The sequence below is a fragment of the Schistosoma mansoni genome (genome assembly GCF_000237925.1).
Source record: "Schistosoma mansoni, WGS project CABG00000000 data, supercontig 0160, strain Puerto Rico, whole genome shotgun sequence".
Lineage (NCBI taxonomy): Eukaryota > Metazoa > Platyhelminthes > Trematoda > Strigeidida > Schistosomatidae > Schistosoma > Schistosoma mansoni.
The window spans coordinates 615,886-640,319 of record NW_017386051.1 but is presented as its reverse complement, the minus strand read 5'-3'; the positions used below and the strand labels follow the sequence as shown (position 1 = coordinate 640,319).

At 33.2% G+C, this 24,434-nt stretch overlaps 1 protein-coding gene across 1 annotated transcript in view; it reads left to right on the top strand.

The window, feature by feature from the left end:
* Smp_160060 (hypothetical protein) overlaps nucleotides 1–24,434 on the top strand; it is a 96,805-nt gene that overhangs the window by 13,407 nt on the left and 58,964 nt on the right. Inside the window, exons 11-23 of the mRNA XM_018798020.1 lie at nucleotides 1,600–1,705; nucleotides 2,407–2,669; nucleotides 3,559–3,823; nucleotides 5,605–5,915; nucleotides 8,298–8,708; nucleotides 10,601–10,689; nucleotides 12,157–12,226; nucleotides 14,538–14,795; nucleotides 16,337–16,396; nucleotides 18,557–18,650; nucleotides 19,892–20,102; nucleotides 20,694–20,869; nucleotides 21,751–21,849. Coding sequence (XP_018646756.1) covers nucleotides 1,600–1,705; nucleotides 2,407–2,669; nucleotides 3,559–3,823; nucleotides 5,605–5,915; nucleotides 8,298–8,708; nucleotides 10,601–10,689; nucleotides 12,157–12,226; nucleotides 14,538–14,795; nucleotides 16,337–16,396; nucleotides 18,557–18,650; nucleotides 19,892–20,102; nucleotides 20,694–20,869; nucleotides 21,751–21,849 — 2,413 coding nt within the window. The remainder of the gene's footprint in view (nucleotides 1–1,599; nucleotides 1,706–2,406; nucleotides 2,670–3,558; nucleotides 3,824–5,604; nucleotides 5,916–8,297; nucleotides 8,709–10,600; nucleotides 10,690–12,156; nucleotides 12,227–14,537; nucleotides 14,796–16,336; nucleotides 16,397–18,556; nucleotides 18,651–19,891; nucleotides 20,103–20,693; nucleotides 20,870–21,750; nucleotides 21,850–24,434) is intronic.

The window sequence follows — 24,434 nt, the reverse complement described above, 5'->3', positions numbered from 1 at the left end:
TATAGAATTTTGAGCACAAAGTATTTCAACAAGTTTCCTTTACTTATTTCCTAATCGATCCTGATAATAAATATTGATTTGTCTCCAGTTTAGATGTTAGCAGTTCGACATCTGAATAATATTCATTCTTTTCAATGCATGCTGCCAGCCGCCACGATGTCTCTGATTGTACTTTTTTGTAGGTTGTACAGCGAAAGGTCGTAAACACTTCATAAACGCTCCTGAGTAGGTTATGCGATTAACAGACATCGTAGTGTATTAAAACAAACAAACGTCAGGTAACTTGTTGAAACATCCAGATGTCAGAAACAGGAAGCTCAGATATTCAAGCAAGCCACCAATATATTTCATTTATTTGAACACAAATATTGGTACAAAGGGGCATCAAATACATATGCGCCAGACAAGTCACTTGATTTGTGTGTGGGCTATGATGCTGCCCGTGTGCTCAAACCGAAGCAGGTAGTTTTCCTAGGGGGCCACACCAAGTGCATTCGACCTAATGGTCTGATCAACAAGGCAGTAGAGAAACGTCAGATGTAGTCACATGTTAGCCGGTGAACAACGATAGGTTCAGACGCCATTTGTTCCCTCAAGATCCCGGAGCCCATGTGCACTATTCGTTTAAAATCAGAGTTTCTTGACTCCCTCAGATGGACCCTCCATATCCACCGACACGACTAAAGCGCTGGATATTCCCTTTTCGTTCTCTCAATTTCGTAAACAACAGTAATGCTGTGAGAAGGCAGTTAGTAGGTCTTCCCTGACAGTAGCTGTATACGCGTGGCCGTGTGAAAGTATCTCGAGATGAAGAGCTGACTCTCCCCACCATCAGCCGTACCAGGGCATTTGGGAGCCACCAATATATTGTATCGTAAATTAAACTGAGGTTATTACTCAACATTGAACTTGTCGTACAAGAAAATACAAAACCATTCTTTGATAAGCACAAAAGAAATAGAAACCAGCTTAAATAATTTCAATGTAACACTTTACTTTATCAATCAACATGATCTTATAACATCATAGCGTAGTATTGAAAAATAGAATTGTTCCATTTAAAATGCCTACTTAATAAAAAAAATGAGATTCAGTTGTGTTCTCAGTTTATGATGAGTTGTTTTGTAAATAGACCATGTGTGCTAGGTATGAAGATTTGTCCATTTTTCATGAAATACTTATTATTACCATTAAATAATATACTATTTATACGAATATTCGTCAATATTAGAACGAATAGTTTGACAAAAATTGGGTGCAGAGTATAGAGAAGTCATTATATGTGAAAAGTATATTTGGAATAATCTCAGAGATTGAAATTTAAATTATTCCAACCTTTCGTCCAGCAAACTTGCCTGGACTTCTTCAGGGTAATAATCAAAATCGAAATCATCAAAGAAATACATAGCCTATATATATCCACATATGATGAATGTACTACTTGGTTCTACTAGTGTATACTTTCTTTTATAAATGACCTAATTATTCCAGTTTTAGACAGAAGACCAAGAAATGACTCATTCTATTTTCTCTGTGATTTATATGGTGGTTATGTTTAATAATAATGATATTACTTTTCCCCTTATCTTCATTTTCCAGATTTTATTTGTACTCATTCCTGATCTAAAGTCACCTGGATTACAGTTCGGTTTTACAAATTCTCTTGTAAATCTTCAATTTGATTTTCATGAATTGAATCTGAAAAGTTAGTTAATTTTAGTTTTCTGTGCAAATGTATGATTATTTAGTCTTTTTAAATAAGATTTTGATTGACGAAATAATCTTAGTTAGACCACTATTGGAAACCTAGAGGCCGTTTCGTCTTACTGTCAAACGCAGTCAGCAGTGCACAACCACAACCCTGACACAGAGAATCGAATTCAGGAATTACGGTATCACACGCAAATGTGTGAAAATATTTTAAAGCACATAATAAGTTTAGAAATGATACATGCACCGTTCAAGCTTGTTCAGACAAGAGTGGATTGGAGTAAGCGATAGTAACTTAAGGCGTTCACGTGCTCTCTTAAAATGATGCCTGGATAGAAGTGACAAAGCCATCAGTTTCTTGTTTTACCAACTTTGTGCTTTAATATCGGGTAATAAAAAGTAATGATCGGTCTGCAAACATCTAGGACAACGTCTTCACTGTATCCCTAAATTTACGAGCATATTGCTGATATTCCATCATAAAGTTTGAGTACTTTTCATATTTTACGGTACCAAGTTTGTGTAACATTTAAGTGATCTCCTAATCTCTTCAAACATAGTATTGGTACATCCCGATATTGATGTCTATATTGAGACCAAAGTACCTTTTACCCCAAACATTATTTCTTCTGTTGTAACTTGTTCTTTCAAATGTGCAACACTCCTAAATCTTTTCTCTATCATTTTTTTATACAGAATCATTTGATTTGTTGAATCTAACCGATTTAAATTTAAAGCTATCGAATATCCATGTTTGTTTATTGGATAAAATTCATGGATCTATTTTTAATGAATCACATACTTCACAGGCACCGTCATTATCATTACCCCATTCTTATAGTCTTTATTCTATTCGTTGTAATCAATCCAATGCTATTTACTCATTAATACATGAACTGCCTACTTTAAATAACCATCATTGGGATGATCTGTTCTATGTACATGGAATCGATATTTGGGTAAGTTTTATTTTATTCATAGCGCTGTTAATGACTGACTAAGTAAAATGAACAAATATCAGGTCTTGTTAATGCAAATGTAATAAACCTTAATAGTTAAATATAAGCTGTTAATTGGATGTGTAAACGGATTTCTAAATGTGTTTTGGCTTTATTAGTCGTTTTGTGACGTGTGCTACTGATGTCGACAGATATAAGTAGTATGTATCACCAATCGAAAGTAGAGTGTCTGATAGCAGAAGGCCGAGTAAATCGAAGAGAAGAGAACAAGAACAGAAAGTGGTTCGTATAGAAACGAAGGAACAACAAAGTCTGAGACAATCGATGGATATTTTGCATATGATGTATTTACTGTATGGATCTCAGATCTTGCTAAAATATTCTGTAATGTATTGAAATACATTTGGTTGTCCCCTCCTGTGTTCTCGTTCATTTAAGTATTATTGACCCTTTCATTAAGTAGGGCTTAAAATGAGATTAGGTTATATGTCGATGAATATACGCGTTGATCAGTAACAATATAGAGCTTGGTACGTATAATGCCTTCACTAATATGTTATCAGTGTAGTGAGATAAAATTGACAAGATTATCATGATGATGATGATCACCGAACTAGTCGAAATACTAAGAGTATCAATGGTTGTAAGAAAGACTGAATATTCGAATATTGATCGAATAGAATGAGTAAGAAGAAAGTATGTGTGAAGGATCTAGAAGAGAATAAAAATTGAATGCATCTAAGCCACTAGAAGGCACTCTTTGTTACATTACTCAATCTCTTCAATCATAGATTGTGTTTATATCTGGAGGAATCTAACCAGATATTCTTCATTGATCAACATAATTCGGTTTAACTTATTGTCTATTTCTTTTTATTTTCTACTTTAGAATCACAAATATCAAATTAGTTTAAAATTCACCACATTACAAATAGAATGGCCATCATTTAAAATGAATGAATTAATGAATTATATACATTGGGATTATTCAAATGAGAATGTTTATCAGTGTTATAATAATCATATCAACAAATTGTCAACAAATCGTTCCTCTTCAATCCAATGTTATTTTATGGAGAATTATCTAAATAATCCAATTCAATTTGATGGATTTTTAGAGAATATCAACATTTTTTTAATAAACAGTAATAATTGTAAGTTATTGTTGTTGCTTAGTTTACTATTATTAGCATTATTATAGGAGTTTCGATCGCCAGTTGAGGTTGTAGATAGTCACTGTTGTGGAATTACGTACTAAGATGAAATAGTTAAATAATATTTAGTTTTCAATGGTTGTTTAACTTAAGATTAGTCCATAAATAATTAAGAATATCTTATTATCTTGTTCACTGTTTATAAGTACCATACATGTCTTCATTTCAGAAACTTTTCGGATATGCACAGTTCATCTATGTGATTTTATTAGTGACGCTGAGGTTTAACGGCGGGACTAAAGAACATGGACGACCTTTGAACGAATCTTAAGTGACCTTGAGAAATACTAGCCAGTCAGAAGACAGTTAATATACAGTAAAAATATATTATACAAAACTCAAAAATTAAAGGGGATACTGTTCTTTTACATGACTCAAATACTTACCAAGGTCAGATATAAGTTCAGAAGTTCTAAAATCATAGTGCATCCGGCACAGGAACTCATCCATGTGGCTCCATAGTAGTCGACCTCTGGAACCATGAAAAAGTCTCAAAAATTCTTTCAGCATCGACCACATAGTTTCAGTGTTGTCGGTATGTTGATATGGTTTAGGGTTTAGGATTAGGGTTAAGGATGAGACTATAAAATATGGACGCCTTTTGAGCGACGCTAGAGTGAATCTCAGAGTGTCCACATAATAACTAAGACTAAATGAGGGTTATAAACCTGTGTGAAGAATTCAAATTATGATTTACATTCTTGGTTAAGGTTAGGAATTATACTTAGGGTTTTCATCACGAACTGACATCAACTATAATGCCAAAACTCTATTTATAGAAATGTATAACTGAATTTTGCGCCAAAATCTTATGATCACTTCTCTTGTAGACGCTTAATTATCATGTTTTCTCTAAAATCTGTTGTAAACCGACCGTACGTAAGCGTCAGGTACCGAACTTAGCGCCGTGACCTTGAAAGCCCGCGAAAGCTTTTGATTGGCTCGTCCATGTTCTTTAGTCTCGCCGGTTTAACAATTTAGTGTAGGATTTACGTAGGTTTTTCAGGATAACTAGACACTATCCATGCTTTGACACTACAACTTGAACAGCAAAGCTCAATTCTTTAGTGCAACTATACAGGCACCTAAAACCGTAGTGAACCATTTGCATCATACATAAATATTATCATTAAATATATTATTTCTGAGAAGACATGAACAATGGAGTTCATTCCGTGTCAGGTGTGACATTTATCCACCTGAGGTAATGGATGAATGGTTGCGCAAGATCATAAATCGGTTGAAGTTAAACATCATCGTCGGATTCTGACTCATTAGTTTAGAGGTTAAGCTTTCACGTGGGAGGCCGAATGTATTTGTTTGGATTCGCTATGTTAAGTTCACAGATTTGGACTGCTGAAAATTTCCATATTAGAATGCAACGGTCGTTCAGTGCTATCAGTTTTCCAACGATAGTCTAACTCAGATCAGTTCGTGATTCATGAACTGGAAATGTAATCTCTACAGAACCCTATATATATATATATATATATATATATATATATATATGCAGATTTTGTTACTGATTTTAGTACTTAGTTTCCGAATAGTTGGTTTTAGATTCACAGGCCCTACTCCGTTTCTAGTTACTTTAGTTTTGAAAGATTGGTATTTTGTTTATTTCTGTCAGGTACGTACATAAGGACTAATTAATGTCATGCGTTAACCTTTAATACTTATACATATTATTGATTTCTTGGTGTTTTTGTTTTCAAATGTAGCATTTATTATGCTACGTATAGATAGTCAACGTTTCATTGCACAATTTCGTTCAATTAATCCTATATATCAACCATTAAAATTAGACAGTTTATCACAGATCACTATAACTGGAGCTAAATTAGTTTACAGTTATATTAAGAAATTGGATAATGGTGCGGATACTGTATCTTGCTGTTCGTCAACATCTTCAGCATCAGTTTCCTCAAATTCATCACCATGTCCTTATGCAATAGTATCTAGTTGCGATATAAAAAATGATCTCGTTTTATCATTAACTGAAATTCATGTTGATGTTAAATTGCCCGATCAAGTACGTTTGTTTTTTAAGTGTTTAATTCTTCATTGTTTATTGTTTAAATTATCATTAGAAAGGGTTTACATTGTTTCGTGATTGATCTACATGATTAGATTTTGATCATTTTTAGTTTTGAAGATTTTCATCCCGAATAGATTGCCTCGATATGACGTTTGCAAGTTTTCGGCATACATTTGGCGGTAACAGGCACTGATGTCTTTCCTCAGTGTGAATATCCACACTGGTATTCTTTTATTTTGTAAATATGCTGTCTCGTTACTGATATGTAAACTGTAACAAGTTGATTCAATGCAGAGAAATGCACAAATGATCAGTTCAATTTGTAGTTGAACAGATAGAAACAACTGTATCAACAAATTAAAGAGCATTTTCAATGAATATGATAGACTGGGTTTAGCTAGACCACCATTGAAAACCCGGAAGGGCTAAACAAATGTTTACTCGTAGTATTAAATTACTTAATAGTACGGATTTACGACCTCATCGCGGATCGAACCCAAACCCTTCAAGTTCTGCATCATACGCTTGACCTTTATACACTGCTTCTGAGACCCAGATGTTTTATGTTCGATCCTCAATGGGATCATGAGTGGGTACTGCTGATTAACTCCATAATAGGAGGAAAAAGGTATTCAGTCCTTTTTAGTTTTCATTGATTGTCTAGCTAAGGTCAGTTCGTGATGTAAGCAATGAAAATCCTGCGAACTTCTATGGAAATAAGAGATGAGTTAGTTCACGACTAACAGACGAAATACGAAGCAGAAAATCGCACCATGATAAGCTAGTTACTCATAAGTAGTATAGTTATACTAAGCGAATTTTAGTACCAGGGTTATCAAATTTCTTATTGATACAGTAACGCGAAGTGATTATCAGTAGAACAACTGCTTATCTTAAACCTGGTTATCTTCTATGGTATAATTTTGATGCTTTAATTTGCGTTCAATCTGGGTAAAAGCAAGCTGTGAAATATGTCCGGTGTGAGAAAATAAACTTATTTGTCTACATTTTTTTATGTCAACTCTGATTCACTCTGTTTTGTACTATTTAAAATTTATTGTCAATCAACTATTGTTTATCAGCTAATATAGTTGTCAATTTAAGGTCTGTTATTTGATAACCCATATGTAACACATGATCTAGTTATGAGTTAATTATCCGTCCTTCAAATCCTATCGATCGTCTATCATAATCTGTTCAGTGTTCCTGTGAACAACATTCAAATTGCTTTCGTTATTATTAAACCTGTTTCCTAGATTGAACTACAAAAATTTAACGTTTTTTATTTCTGTACTGTTGTATTAATGTGCCTGTAATGAAACATCTTAATCAGTCTATTGAAATTTCACCAAATAATCAATCGTGTGAATTTATCTGGTCATTGGGATTTCATTTGTGCTGTTACAATTTATTACGTTCTTGGAAACAATTCCATGGGAAATTGTTCAAACAATCTAGTACTGTAGTAAGTTTTTATTTGATTAATATATTGATAATATTGATAAGGATCGTGTATGCACACTGCTGAGGAGTCCTACATTGGGACGAAACGGCTGTCCAGTGCCTCCAAATTTTTAATGTGTATGTACGTGTAAATTCTTTCGAAGCGTCTAAACACACTATTCAGATATTGGATTAAGTTGAAGTTCATAAAACAATAATTCGTCGAAAAAACGGTTCATTGTTAAAGAATTAAACATAAATTAGTTAAAAATCTCAACTCGTTGAGTGATTAGCCCATATGTAGGTCTAAAAAGAAAAACATAACATATGATAGTGTCAAAGACAGCTGATAGCTGTGTTTAATGTTGACACCAGTTTATATATATATATATATATATATATATATATATATGATCGATCCCTATGAGGAAAAATAGTAAGTATATGGTAAATTACCACAATTGATTTGTTTCTATCTACTCTATTACCGGCATCTACCAATTGTGATAGAATCTTTAGTTAAACACATTGTGTTCCTTATATCTCTTCACCTCAGTATTTCGGAATTGGAATCTCATTCAGCAATGATAAATTTAAAATCAATACTAGTACTTATTATAATACAACCCAATTGATTTCCGGTTATTATACACTAATATAAATGCTGCGGATATTGCCACTTATAATTGTTAACACTGATAACAATATGGATGAAGTTCAGTTCTGTTATTCAGTGACCTATGCCAATATTTAAGTTAAAAGCCTTTTGATTCTTTCTTTATACTAATGGCCTTTTCATGGAACTATTCACCCACCTTCGTCGGTGATAATTATCCACTGACGACGCTGGATGAGGATTTCTCTAAACGGCCATTATATATATATATTCTTATCCTTAGCCGTTTATTTCTTAATTTCTTTATTCTATTCTAGTCATTGAATAATTCATCAAATACATGTGATCCATTCTTAGTCCCTACAATCAACAATACTACTACTAATGATACTATTGAATTGAATAGTAGTAATGGTTGGCATTTAAGCATAAAACCAATTCAATCATACTTTCAATTTTATTTTAAACTATTAACAAACAAACATTTTATCATGGTACGTGTAAAAAATACCTCATTTCAATATACTCCAAAGACAATAACTACTACTGACAATAAAATTAGCAGTAGTAATGACAGGAAAAACAGAGAAGTTTTGTTAACGAATAATACTAATATGAATGATGACAACAATAAAAATAATATCGGTTGTATTGTTTCTAGTCGATTAAAAGTGAATTGTGAACATGCAGTGATTATGTGTGAAGATCAAACAATCGCTGTATTTCAGGTAAATAATTTTTTACTAAAACGTTTTACTGCATAAATTTTTTGTACACATTATGATTGATTTCACTCCATATGCATCTGAATAGTGCTTATTGTTCCTGTTTGTCCTTTTTGGTCAACTATTAAGAGTGGTGTTTAGAGCTATAATTATCTACTTACCTAGTTGTACACTCAATCTAAGCGAGCATTCTAGACACGACTCTGTTTGGAGGGTATTCACTGAGCACCAGTCAGATCACTAGAGACCTGAAATTTTGATTTTAAACCACATATAAGTGGAAACTTTTATCGACAGAACAATGTATGTAGTTGTATCGTCTATAACTGCAATCTGTTCTTGACTCAATTTTAGGGAAATATCTCTATCAACGCACCCAAACCTTAAACTATACGTATGAATTATTGATGATACCTTCGTGGTATTACGACTTGACGTACAACACTCGTAACAGAATTTATAGAAAGACATATATGTTGGTAACAAAGTTAAAAAATGAATGAATAAATCTAACGGAGATCCTTAAAACGAACAACTATTGGAAAAACGTTGTCCTTAAAAAAGAGCGATTGATAAAGTACTCAACATACTGAACTACAATAGTCGTCATCATTTCATCCAGCTCACACATATCAGATAAGACCAGAAGAGTACTCAACAAGTCAAACATCATGGTATTGTTTAGAACATCAGACGCTCTGTGAAGCAATCTATTTCATGTCAACGATTTAGGATCATATAAACCTTATTTGTTTCAGAATTAATATACAGTGTACACCTTTCTGTTGATTCGACAACATACAGTCATTACATCCAGAAGAACTTTGATCAGGTTTCCATATGTCTATAGATTCTGACTTGCTATTGTTGTGTTCTAAGACACTAATCCGTATCACGTTGTAGAGTCACCGTTCAGAATCCTGATTTTGCCTAGATCTTGTCTACTATTTCTTGTATAGCCTTGGGTCCTAGACTTGACCAGTTATACGCCCTTTTTTTACAGCCAATTTCTTAACGGTTCGTTATTCTCAAGCCTTTCTCTGTTCTCTGCTTTGAGTTCTAAGAGAAGTCTGTAGCCAGTTTTTATTACTATTATAATTATGCTTCAAACATAATGGACCGCATCATATTATAAAATAGAAAATTACGACATATTAACAAAAGAACTAGTTGCTTGGGCTAGGGTAGACTGTAAATTATTATCTGGCAACAAATTAAGAATGATAAGTTGTAAAACAGTAGTTAGTACGTTAACTAGAAGCTTATGATAAACAGAATACATAGACATCGTAATCCAATTACTTGGTAATTGTACGTCGAAAGTATGGTTAACAATAATTCGAAAATCAATTTCAACTTTTACAATATTTGCCCCATAAATAAAAGCTATTAGCATCAAATAGAAAATTATAATAGTTGATGCTGGTCATTGATAACTTTTCAAACTGTTATAAAGGCTATTGACCCTGATTCAATTCTTACAAGCTGTATCAGTTTTCTCAAGATGACAGATACATCTTGCTAATGAATACTAGGTAACTCAAATTTCAAGTGTAAGGTTTTCTGCCAACCAATTCATTTCCATTCCATCATTAAGGTTACTTTTTAATTTGTGCCTAAATCTTAAACTGAATTTGAAAAATTTCCTTTTAAAAATAAAATAATAGTGTAACTTATTTCACCAAGTATAGATTTATATGAACTATGTATTGAAATACACAGCTTCTGTGATAAGCGATTTATCTACTTACTCTTCACTGGGTCGAAACCTTTTTATGTAACCTAATAATTCAAACCCGATTACTTTAATTGAAAGCTTGCAAATAAAAAAAAACATTTTCGTAAATTTTTATCATCCAATGCTTATCAGTTCCAATTGATACTCTCTTATTTAGAATTTAAAAATACGTCAAAGACCAGAAAATATTCAACATCGTACAGAACATTTAAAAATGGGTTTACTTACTCGAGCCAATCCTTCTTGGTAAGTTCACATGCATCTCTCTCTCTATGATTTCACATTCAATGCCATAATCTTAAGAATTTGTTTATTTATTCATATTATGTTCATCTGTACGTTCAGTGTTAATTATATACCCAAAATCTTTGGAATTGATAAGTATCAAATGAGTAAAAATGTTTTCATGATCCACTTAAATCATTAACTTTATTTTTAGGTAAAGTTAGAATTTGAAATTTGGTGTTCTATGTAAGTAGCAAGATTTAGTATTCTCACAGTTGAATTCATGAGTCGATCAATGCTAGACCATTATTGAAAACCTGAAAGTACTGGACAGCTGTTTCGTCCTAGTATGTGACTCCTCAGCAGCACACACCTAGTAATAATAAGATTAGAAGATAATCATTAAATATATATTTTCGAAAGTTTTAATTATTAGAACTGTTGAGACTGAACTCAATAGTCTCAATCAGTCAGTCTGTACTTTATGATATTAGCACAACAAGATGGTATTTCAGGGTAGTAGAAGTTGTAAAACAGTCGGAAAGAATTATGTTATAGGAGGAAGAAAAACGGAAATAATGGGATTTTGAGAATCATGATCTAAGGCAAGATAGAGATTGAATGCATCCACACTATTAGGATCAACTATAGGTCATGTTATTTAACATCTCCAATTACATAATAAGTATATGGCTTCCATCCAGATAGTCTCCATTTACCCATATGGTTCATTGCAGTTGTTAATGTCTTCATGAACAGATGTCACGTCTCGATTTGGTTGTCCCTAGCTTTTTTCCAGTCTACTTATACTCAGGATAACGTCCGCCTTCACGATTAGGCGGTAATTAAACGAACATATAATACATATCTCAACCACCTCCGTCAGCAAAGAATCACTAACTCATAAATCGATTTGTCATTCTTGCGTAATGCTTTACATCTGACATCAGCGTTTCTCATGCGGTGATCCCATTATACAAGAAGAATGGTTTGAAAACATTCATGATCAAATTCTAGTGACATAAATACAATTCATTTTTAGTAGTCAGATTTACATCCACAAAGTTATCTAAGCGACTCGTTGCTTAGTATACTCATCGTTTGGTTGGTAGATGTGTATCTAGCCTAGTCTACAAATGACATAAGTAGGTAAAAACCAACCGGATTTTCTGAATTCGTGCCACGATTTCATCAAACGCAAACGCAATCACCACCTAATCTAACGCTTCTACATTAAACCCCTAACAGTTATTTTGTATTTGTATTCTCGATTCTGCAGAGTCGTATCCTGGGATAAAACATCTGTTTGGTGCCCCTCAAATATTCCCTAGTTAATTTTCATTCCTCACAAATTTCTAGCTTCTCTTGATATTTCTTTCTCATTTTCAAATTATATAACTTGTGATTACCAGTGGAAACAAAACACTTTTATTTTAAAACCATCTTATTTTTTTCATTCATGTTTTGTTTCATTTTTTTTCTGCACAGGGAATTTTATATGGATCTATTGTATGTTACATTTCCATATCGATATATATTTCGTGATGTTTATCAAGAGGTTGGTTGGTTTGTTGATTTGTTTTGATTGAGAAGTTTATTTGAATATGTTTATAATAATAGTAATTGTTATTATTTGTAGTTTTTATATTTTACTATTGACGGTTTGGAAGCATTGTAATCGGTCATTTTCTGTTAACATATGTACCTCCCAAGGGAATCTGTGCAAAGTAAGGGAAACATTCCTACAGTTGAAGTATAACTAGTATTCAAAGCCACTTTCACACAAGGTCAAAGTTAGAGTTTTCAAATCCAACGTCGAAGTAGTTCTTTTGTACGTAGTTGAAAGTTGGAGAACTACAACCATCATCGAAAAGGTATAGGCATCTATAAATGATTATCTACACAAGTTACTTCAGATCCGTTGTCTGTATACCATTACCAACAACCTTTTGTGTCAAAACAGACTAGCTTCCAGATGAAGTGGAAAATAGGGAAAGAACACTGAAGATGGATAGGACACACATTGCAAAAATCACCAAACTCCATCAAGAACATGAAGTCTACGAGGTAAAAGGAAATGAGGTAGACCAATGAACACATTGCATCGAAAATTAGAGGTAGACATCAAAAAACGAATAACACTTGTAAACAACTGGCAAAAAGATCCTAAAACAGGCTTATTTGACGAATTCTGATCCTAAGCCTATACCCTATCATGGGTAACAGGCCTAAGTAGTTAAACAAGAAAGCGCTTGCTTCGATACTACCGTTTACGCACAATTATTTTCATTAAAATTAAATCATGGTTAAAAGTGGAGTCCTATTTGTGTCTCCTTAGCTGGATGTGCTTTCATACGGCAGTGTTAATGTTTAGATAGATATTCAATCCTGAGTACTGTTTGTTTCGGATGCCAAGAAATTACCCACTTGGCTACTTGCTAACGTTACTCAATATCTCAGTGTATAACCCATTGGCGTTTGAAGCAAAAGGTATTGGGTTCGAATCTCCGTTTGAATATCTCATATCACGGTGCAGACACATCCAACCGACGAGTTCCAAGATAGAATGCACATCCTTTACTTCATTACTGGCTAATACTCAACTACAACATTATCATTATTTTTATCGTTCTGTATTCTTTCTTTCAATGGATACATTGATCATGTAGCACTAATTATTTCATCAAGTATTTCTCGTTTTTATCATTATTCAGAAGTTAGTTTATTTCATAGTTGTCTTTACTTTTTACTCATTTGAATACTTACAAACATTACCCAAAATTACTTGCTACCTATTATTATTATTACCATTATCATTACCGTTATTATTATCCCTGCTAAATTCTCCCTCTTTTCAAAACACTCATATGATGATTTCACATTTATGCCTGATCCCTTCTGAACATGTTCTACTATCAACGTGTTCGGTATGTTAGTTTGGAGACGAAATAGTTAGGGTAGATCTTCATATTGTAAACTTGTTTAACGCTTACAGATAGTATATTCTACGAGAGAAGGTCGCTGACAATTTTTTATCGAATGTAAAAACAGTCTTTAGTTAAGTATCAATCAGTCTGTCACCACTTTCGTTATATGTTGTATCTTTCCTAAGTTACTGTTAATTTATTACAGACTTATCACTTGGTTCTTTTTTAATTGTGATGTAGTTTTACCAATATTGTGTAATCTCTTAATTCTGTTAATGTGTGGTCAGGTATTTCCAGTTCATTACCGTATAGATTTTGTGTTACGATTGAATTGACTACAATAAAGAATTGATCTGTTTTCTATTTAGAAGAAATCCAAACAATTGCTGTAAAAGCTGTATATATGAGAGGAAAATCTGGCTAACATTGTGATTCTTGTAAATCTGAATGATTTCGTTAGTTTGATCATTGAGGTTCATTATTATTCATTCATTAATTTATTCGTCACTATTATTGCTCTATGACAATCTGAAGGTAATTCTGGAATGGAACCTATGTAGACTAGATAAATCGAGTGATTAGTAATATACAATGATAATTCAACGTTAAAAGTTCATTCACACACGCACAAATAAGAGAGAGAAAAACTAAGAAAGATAATGACATTAATAGAAGGGCCTATGTATTTCCCACAGAAGCTCAAATTTATAATCAAATGCCTCCTTAAATTACAATATCAACAATTCTTACCTTAAACAACATCGGAAAACTTTCGAGTTAAAAGCGAAAGTTGGGAAGATTTTTTCCCCAAAAACTTCTTTATACATCAAAACTACTGTTAAGTAATAAACACCTAGATTAATTTATATTTCCTTACTAATACATTTGTCAGTTATTAATTTTATTTAACTTGGGGATTATTTTCTCTAATTTATATCTTAGGCATCATGTGTTAGAAAATTCCTACTTAAACTACACTCTGATAATATTACATATTTTCATGTAAACGATCAAACTTTTGATCAATCAAAAAAGTCTTCTCTACCAAATGAAGATGTAACACTTAGTAATCCCACTTCACCAACGTCTATACAATCATCACCATCAACGTTCGGAGTATATTCATCGTCAACTGCTCGAATAGATTATATACAGCCGTCAACATCATATATAAAACAGGATAGGATTATTCATATCAAAGTATGTCTATATATATATATATGTGAATGTCGTTTTGAACAAGTCTATTTCTTTTCATGGGTATTTTTTGCATTCTTTGAAGTGATAAAGAACCTTTTCTATTTTAATTTCTGTAAACTGAGTTATTGAAAATAGATCAATAAGTCTGACCATATGTCTAGAATTGGATAAGTGTTGTAAGATTGTGACTAATGATATCATTCGCCAGAAAATACTTAATATACACTATTTTTGGGAGAATTTTAATTTTTTATATTAAGGTGTGTGGTATACTGTACTTAAGCGGTGATCGGAGAGCTTCATAGTTTACAGCATGGATTAATGTTATTTAGACAACCACGAAAACTAAGAATCATTGGAGTTGTTCTGAAACATTGTGCACCGACGGTTGAACCTGTAATCTTCAGGTTTGGAGGAGAGTTCTTTCGGACTATTGAGTCAAAATCCAGTTCGGTTTTGTAACTTCGCATTATATCAATTTTCTTAATGAATTTCAGTTGGATTTCACTCTTAAATAATCATGCTATACATTTGCGTTAATTTTTTTAATCGATAATCATACTACCGTTATTACACTTTGGTGAGAAGGAACACTGACAAAAATTCAAATTTAACTATCTACCGTGAACTGACACATCCATAAGTTGTCGATTGTGATGCTTTGTATATTCAAGAACTTTTGTATGAAATCTTGACTCGCATCAAGAAACACTTAAGGTATATTAAAAAATCTGTCACACCATCAACATACACGTACAAACGTCGACTCTACAAATTTTACATTTCATACATCCAGTAGCATATGCACAAACACACAGTAATATCTTGCACCCATTCACTTTGACTTAAAACGACATAGCATTGACTTAAATAAAGTTACTTTAGATTGAAGTGAAACTTCTCCCTTGTTATTGTATACTGTGACAGTGTATTGACTTAATCCAACTCCGTCTAAGCAAGGGCGTCAATAAAAGCCAAGTACAAATTAAGTTGGATAAGTTTATTTCAGACACTTATTTACTCAGACAAACTATAAGATGTGAACCAGGGAAAGCAGATGTGTCAAATCGATTCTATGCAACACTTCAATATATATAAACAAACAGAAAAATAAGACATTTGTCGACGAGATTATATAATGAACACACATATATATTTACGTCTATATAAAAACAATAAAGGTCAAAAGTGAAAAATTGATAGGGTCAAATATATTTGTACATAATGATTACTTAGTCTGTCCAAAAGTTAGAATACTCCACATGGGTGTTATATAGTATTAAGTACTACATCACTGTTTAGACTTGTGTTTTCATATAACTCGTTATTTATTTAATGAAGCCACTTACATTGAGTTCACAAGACGTCAGAAATTCTAATTCTATACTTATTGTGGCCTATCAGTAATGTCTTGTTACACTTGAATAATAACATTCTGTTCTATGTTCAATTTATTTTAAGAAACTATCAACTTTAAACCCGTTGGCCTAATGATACTTACAGTTTTATTTCATTTCATTTGTTGCTTTTTTTCCATATAGAAATTCATTATTGAAATTAAAGATGATCCGTTCGAATGTAAATTAAACGATATTCATACTAATAGTTTTGGGTATATAATCCATATTCATTTTATTTATTCAAATATATAAATACTATTATTATTATTATTATTATTATTATTATTATTATTATTATCATTATTATTATTATTAGGGATCACCGGATAAGTAATAGTGAGGTTAAACAAGGGTATTAGGGAGTTGATGAGGTCATGAATCTTCATCGACTGAGATGGTTAGGCCACGTGTTACGTATGCCTGAACACCGATTACCACGACGCGCTATGTTGACTAGTGTTGGGGATGGTTGAAAGAAAGTTAGGGGCGGCCAAACCAAAACGTGGCATCAGTGCTTGAAGTCACTAACTTCTAGTCTGAGCCATGTTGGCAGATACAGACTACCTGGTTGGGGTCCGCGTGGTCATCTTAACCAATCGTTGGAGACTCTTGGTGACATGGCTCAGAATCAGTCACAATGGCGTAGGTGTATGCACTCTTTATCTTCTTTTAGACCTTGAGATTAAAATTGCTTCATAACTTCCTTCCTATACCTGTCTTTTATATACTACCACCACTAAATTAACTATTTCTATGAATCCGGTGTTCATCTTGTTGTGCTAATGAGGTATGTCAACTTGGACCGTTGCATATGTGTGCCTGGTATTACGTTGTAGCTGACTGACTGATTAGTACAAATGGACACCAAAATATCTTTGCAACACACAACAACAAAATGAAATTGTGGAAAGATACAGAAAAGAACGTGAGTTCAATGAAAAACAGAATATAACTAAATAGAAATTAGTGTATGGAAGTGAAAATAATTAAAATAATAACGAGAAAAGCAGTACAATGAAGAAGGATTATTTCAGTGAGAGATGTTTCTCTCACTTCTATGAAGAAAGGAGAAAGAAATTACAACAGGACCACCACTAACTTCTATTCCTAGATACGTCTGATAACGCTTCAAGCCACTGTGTTGCACTACCTTATCTCCAGAACCACAACCAGAGAGTAGTGAAGGACCAACAGAAGTCAGTCCTGTACAGCTTTATTTCATACCACAACACTTTATCATACACTGAACACCGTTCCTCTTTTTCCAACCCGTCTATCTCTAGGTAGTTGTTTCTAGTTGGTGAAACTAATCGAACTGTTGTTTATGTACCCGAACACTTGTCTTAGATAACTCCTGTACAAAGCCGCAAAGGTCGAGTTTAGATCAATCTTATAAGTTTTTTCAACTATGTGTTTAACAATAAAAGATGATAAATGTTTTTCGTTTGCTGTGATTGAGTCATTTGATTTGTTTCTATATCCATTTTGGTACATGTTCAGAGACCCTGACTTATAAATCACGATTACTTCTTCCTATTTATGCGTGGTCACACACATATGTAAGTCGATAAACACAAGGTAACATGACGCAATCGCTTACATGTCGTTCCACTTTAATTGACTTGTGCACCCTGAATTTCTAACTACAATTAACTACTGAGTACATGTTATAAACAACTGATCTAAGACTTTCAGCATAGGTCTGTTTGATTAACTTATAGAATTGTGTGTTGTCGACATACTGTTTCGGTGCCAGAAGTTTGTTAAGTAGATCTCACCATACTGTGACCTTGCCATGGATTTATGAGTTTTAAATAGCAATTATTCTCCATCAATGTGTTTTTTAGTAATCTCATTTCTTTTTAAAAATATGATCAATCCTATCAAATAGGACCTTTATGGAGCCACGTTTGCATTGAACTGGGCATTAATTTCGATAACTAAGATACTGATCTATCGCCAAGTCAGTTTGCCAAAATATAAATCATTTGATTGATTCATCTTTTCTAATTGAAAGTATATATAAGATAGGGAGGTGGTTGTTCTTCTCCGCTTCACATGAAAGTTTGATATGGTGCTAGAGTGTATCAAGTTTATTTTATAGACAATTCACATACTTTATTTCATCACAGATAATTAATCTGTTATTCATATATTCCTTACATAAATTCGATTACGTTTACAGCTGAATTTTGAACTTTTATCATAAGCACGTCAACTGATAATGATTTTAAAGGACCGGTTTTTCTATTGTGTTTTGTAAGAATAACTATTAATTTATTCCCAAAGTTATTTTTTGTTGTATACATATCCTTTGTAATTTTTTGAAATTTCTCTGTAAATTTTCTCCTTGCACCGTAGATTTTGTTGGATGAATTCGCCGTTCATGAGAAACGTGTAAATACACTACGTGAACAAATTGACAGAGCAATTCATTCAGGCATACGTGTTACTGGTTAGTAGTAGTTTTTTTTAATTGTTATTTTTCCTCTTTTTTCTCATTTTATATTCCGGTCTATCTATTCATGTATGATAAGAATACTAGTATTTCTGACTAAAATCAATTAGTTAGAATCAACGTAAGATATAAGTTGGTTCAAGTTATTATATCACACTTTTTAACTGATTCATTTATTAGACGTAGCTTACTGTACATGGCTTCAATGCACTTTCTAAATGTGTACACCCAAATTGAATAAAGTAGGGCGCGTTTCAAAATTTCTACTTAATGAGTTAAAGTCGCACACTTTAACCAACAAGTCACGTCTCCACAATTCCATATTAACACGGTGAAGTGAATTTAACAGGAATAATTACAAATAAATAGAAATAAATGTGATAGAAATGATCATGAGAAAGATCAAGCATCAAGAATGGAATCCGAAAAGACAAAATATAGCAGCAATGGAATCCAAGTTCGATAGGAAAATAAAGAGTGAATTCATCTGGGCTATTGTGGCCGGTTTCGAGTTCTTTCATCTGATGTCTCTAAACACTGATCTCGAGCACCTACCGGTAGAGCGCGTACCAACAGTTTATGACTTAGTTAACCGACACGTCATTTTGGTTTGTCCTCTTCAAACGTTCTTACAATTTACTCTTACACCTTCGCAAATTGAAAGGACGGAAGAAGGTAGGAAAAATGTTTACTAAAGCTAGTGACAAAAATGTACAGAAAAATATTTAAGTCTCAGATCACTCGAAACTTAGGTTTCCAAATGTCCATCTTCGTTCATTGAATATCACATCGTGTTCATCGCGATAATAAACTACTCAGTTTAGTGATAATATTGAAACTTAATATATGGAAGTCGATCAGCACTGAAAACTGCGTAACTTTGAACTTAAATAGCTTGTCAATAATGTTTCTGACAGCGAATTAGGTTTAAATTTTGTGGGAAACATCAGTTCCTCAAGAATTATTTGACTCTAAGTTGAACACATCAAATTATTGTCTCTCTCCTCAGGACCTTGATTTTCCTAGGTTCAATCACTGGTACGTTTTTAGATGTACACATCTGGTCAGCTCTGTAGTAGGAAGAAATGACTGTCAACTGCTTACTAGTTTTCAATGGCTGTATAGCTAACTTATAAGATTAGTCCGTATGATGAACTATAAAACTCTACAACCTTCATATCCCTTCATAAACTATCTTGATGTCATTATTGTATTTTCCATTCAATAAAACGAACCAGATGAAGAACGTCAAGCGTGTTTCACTCGTATAGAAATACAACGTGCTCAAGATTACCGTAATCGTTTACATCGTTTCTATTGTGATTATGCTTTTTCCGATGAATTATTTACATTCACTATGGATAATTTAAAAATCAAAGCATTAGCTGATGAAAGTATTACACATGGTGAACAGGTCATAGCACAGATGAAAATTATGGATAGTGACAGGTATGTTAACATATATATATGTATATGCATTCAAAGTAAATTAGTTATTTCGATAAGTAATAGTTATACAAGTTACTGAATGTCATTGAGTAGTATAAGTTTATATATGAAAAGTGGAAAGAAAGTGTAAATGGTAATGCTAGGTTTCAGTTATCAGGCGGCATATTCAGTAGTTGTGAGAATTAAACTAGTAGTTTTGTTTCTGAAGTTCTGGAACAATTTTCATAAGGTTCATAAGATAGGAATGATACATAGAGGCAAGAAAAATATCTTTTCAGGTTAATCATCAGCTTCAGAGATATCCTCTTCAAACATTCAAATGATACACAAACCTTACTATTTGTTTAGCATATTAGTCTTGACTCAGTACAGCAACATGACTAGATAAATAGTCGAGATTCTCTAATATCCAGTCCGTGTTTTCAGTGCTTTCATATTCTGTAGACCAACTTTGAAATATAGTATGTTAGAAAACTCAGGTTGTATATACCTAGGTTCTTTTAAATTCAAATTATCTATTCTTTTTTGACTGAATTAATTTATTTCTCCCTTTGCCCTGACCCTCTCCTATCCTCCATCTTCTTTTGTAAGTCCATGGCCAAATCTTACTGAACAAGATTTTTCTACTTTATGGTGTCGTATTATTACAATGAATGTTGAACGATGGCGTCTTCAACTACGTGATTATCCTAAACCTTGTTTGAATATAACTGATCTTTTTCTATGGGGCAAATTAGTTATAGCTGAACAGATGGCTGATAATAAAGGTGAGTGGAGTTTTTGCTATTTTATTTACATTTGTATAAATAAATTTAATCAATTCAGTCGGTTAGTCATAAACACCATTGAACTTGACTCTGATCGATGACACAAATTTACATATATTGAAAATTAAAGAGGCTTGTTTCGATCTAGGTCATCTTTGGCGCTTTTTTGATTTTAGTCTGGCTGTAAAAGGTCGGACATACAACACGTCAATGAAAGCGGTTTTGCTCTATGCTTGTGAAACCTGGCCTCTCCGAGTTGAGGATGTTGGACGACTCTCTGTGTTTGATCATCGTTGTATCCTAAGGATCGCTGACATCCAGTGGCAACACCATGTTAGTATTGTAGAGGTTCGGCATTGGGTTTTCTGGCATAGCAACGATAATTCAATTGGTATCACTATCTTGAAACATCGACTTCTGTGGCTTGGATTTTTATTATCAATATCGTCCCAGTGAATTCCACATCGTGCATTGTTTACCGACGCTGAGTCGGGTTGGAAAAAGAGGAAAGGTGTTCAGTGTATGATATGGTGTTGTGGTATGAAATAAAGCTGTACAGGACTGACTTCTGTTGGAATTAAAACTTTGACCTATTAATTTCTGAATCAAGAAAATCTACCAAAGTCAAACTGATTTAAGATGATGGACCTATTTCATGTATTTGTTAGATAGATCATGCCTCAGGCATCTCAACTAATGACCTCCTTATGTTCAGTCCTGTAGGGATCAACCTCGCGTCATTTATTTCCATATTCTGAGATGTTGGTACAGGCAGGATCAGTTTCCTAAAGATAACAGTTTTACACCTTACTGACATGTGTCAACTACTGCGAAGTCTTGTTAATCATTTCCTCTTTCAATTGGTTTTCATTGCTTTACAGGTCAACATAAAGTTGTTATTAAACCTGGTTATCCTTGGCCAAATTATACATTGATTCGATTCAGTTCACCAACTAAATTCTATTATGATTTAAATGCAGGTAAATAACCATCTGTCAAAAATTTATTTATTTGTTTTCTTTTTAGTTAAAGACGATGTTTAGAGGTTAGTTACAAATCGTCAAATTATCTGAAGAGTATTGAATCAGTAAAAACCAGAACAGGCCATTAAAAAGATTTATCCTTTTTTTGGTTTTTGATTCGAAATTATTCGATCGGTGTGTAATTACTACGATATGCAATACGAGTACTTCATAGCTCATAATGACTGTGTTACCTACGTATCGTAGTTCATATTGGTTGTATTTGATAGAGCTGAATTCTCAGTTATAAGACCATAACTCTATGATTTATTAAGTCTTGTGATTTTCTAAAGTTTTGGAATTGACGTTATGTGAAACTGACACGGTAAGCCACTCAGAAGTAGCTAAATCAGAAGGTCAATCTGTGGAAACCTCAAGTGACGTGAAGGCCAAGTGCATTTCATCGACTAAGAAATATATTGATATTTTAAGTGGTATATATATATTTATTCATTTTATTCGACAGCCCAATATACTTTCTCACTCATGTATTCAGGCGGAGTGAAGGAATGAGCGCGTCGTGTATCAATATGAGATTTCGGACACTACCCATCATAACAAAAGCTATACAGTGATTCCGAGTCATCATTAACTTCTCAATTATCATCTATTCGTGTTTAGTTTGAAACAACGTCTTTTTTTAAATCATAGTTTTTCAACTAAACATTCAGGGTGCTACTTGATTGTTGTTTTGCACTAAAAAAATCACCAAATGTGTTCATTCAGGAAATACATGATTTGCGTAGTTTGAAAAGTTTTTTTTTGATGTATGCTGTCTTGTTATCGTAGTTACATTATTCGCTCAGTTGATGATATACGACAAAGATGCTTATATCTTGCTAGTTGAATTTTCTGTAGATTAATCTTGATTCTAATCAATGACTCATTGTCAGTCAATGTTTAACGTATGCGTGCGTGAGTGTGTATATGACTTGCCTTCATTTTTATACCCAATCGATTCCTCACAATTTTTTGTCCAGTGTCCAATGCATTCATTGTCTTTTCAATATGTTAATTGACGACTCGTTATTCATGATTGTAACGGTTGTTCGTGAACGTTTGGAGTTTTTCGTCCGTAAGAATTTGCTTTTAATTTTAACCTTGTTTGTAAGTTGTAAGTGTGAAGAATCTCAAAACTTTAAAAAAACTTGATGCCTCCGAGAACGGTTGATCAAGAGTCACTGTCTATCACAATGAATCAGCATCCAACAGCGTTCATGTCTAAATTAAATCAATCCGCAGTCTTGAGCGGTCATCTTTCATCGTTTTCTGTGGGTAATTGCCTCACACTCGATATTATTAAACTTGACTGAAGTTCCTTGGCTTGAGTCCCGCATGCGGGGTCATGAATTCGCACTACTGAGGAGTCTCATTCTAGGAAGAAGTGTGTACCCAGTGTTTTCAGGTTTTCACTGGTCGTCTAACATTGGTCTTTTTTAGGATTCCGATGAAACCTAACAATCTTCACAATCCTACACTCAGAAATTTGTTAAGCGATTTATTTATTATGAGCGTGACCGTTTCTCCATCGTTTCATCCAATATGTCCGGTGATAATTAATCTTAAGGTATCTGTTTTTTTACTCTACATATACTGAAAGCCAAATTGACTTATACCAAGTTGAATCATCGTTGATGCAGTTCAGACGTTTGTCTTACTTTTGAGATTAGGTCATACAGCGTTATGGTGAAAAAATGTGTTGCTCTGTATTTATAAATTCTGGATTCTTCAAGCTAGAAATATTTGGTTACTTGCTCTGTTCTATCATCGTTGTCATCTTAAAGAATCGCTCATCTGTAACTATAAAACTGTACAGATAATGCTAAGGTCTGTTAATGTGCTTGTCTTTGGTTTACAATCTTAAAATATTGTACAGATGTTAGTCTCATCATTTTCCACAGTAAAAACTTTATTTCCCAACGTTAGTACTTCGTCGAATGTCTACAAAGATGTTTAGTTTGTGATATACTTAGAGTGGCTGTGAGAAACTGAAAAATTGATTGTATTTACCTGGGATAGCTCAATAACACCTGAGCTGCAATACTTCAATATGTACATATATATTAGTATAGGGTTTTGTGGAGGTCATATGATTTCCACAATATTTGAATCATGAACTAATCTTATTTAGACTACCATTAAAAACAAAAGCACTGGACAGCCATTTCTTCCTGATATGTGACTTGTCAGTAGTGCGTATCCACAATATAAAATGGTTGTGCAGTATCGTGAGTTCATTAAAGTTGGACATTAACACCGTTGCGTGCCAGCTTCATAACCTAGAGGTTAAGCGTTTGCGAGTAAGACCGAAGGTCTTGGGTTCAGTTTTCGGATGAAGAGATGTCATGAGCGTGAACAGCTGAATAGTCCCATACTAGGGCGAAATAGCTGTTCTTTACTACTGGGTTTTCATTGGTTGTCTAACTCAGCTCGTGTTTATATTATTGTGAAAATATATATATATATATATATATATATATTACTTTAACATTTTCCTATCTTTCCTAACAGATTTAAAATCTTTTCATATATATTATGGTGCT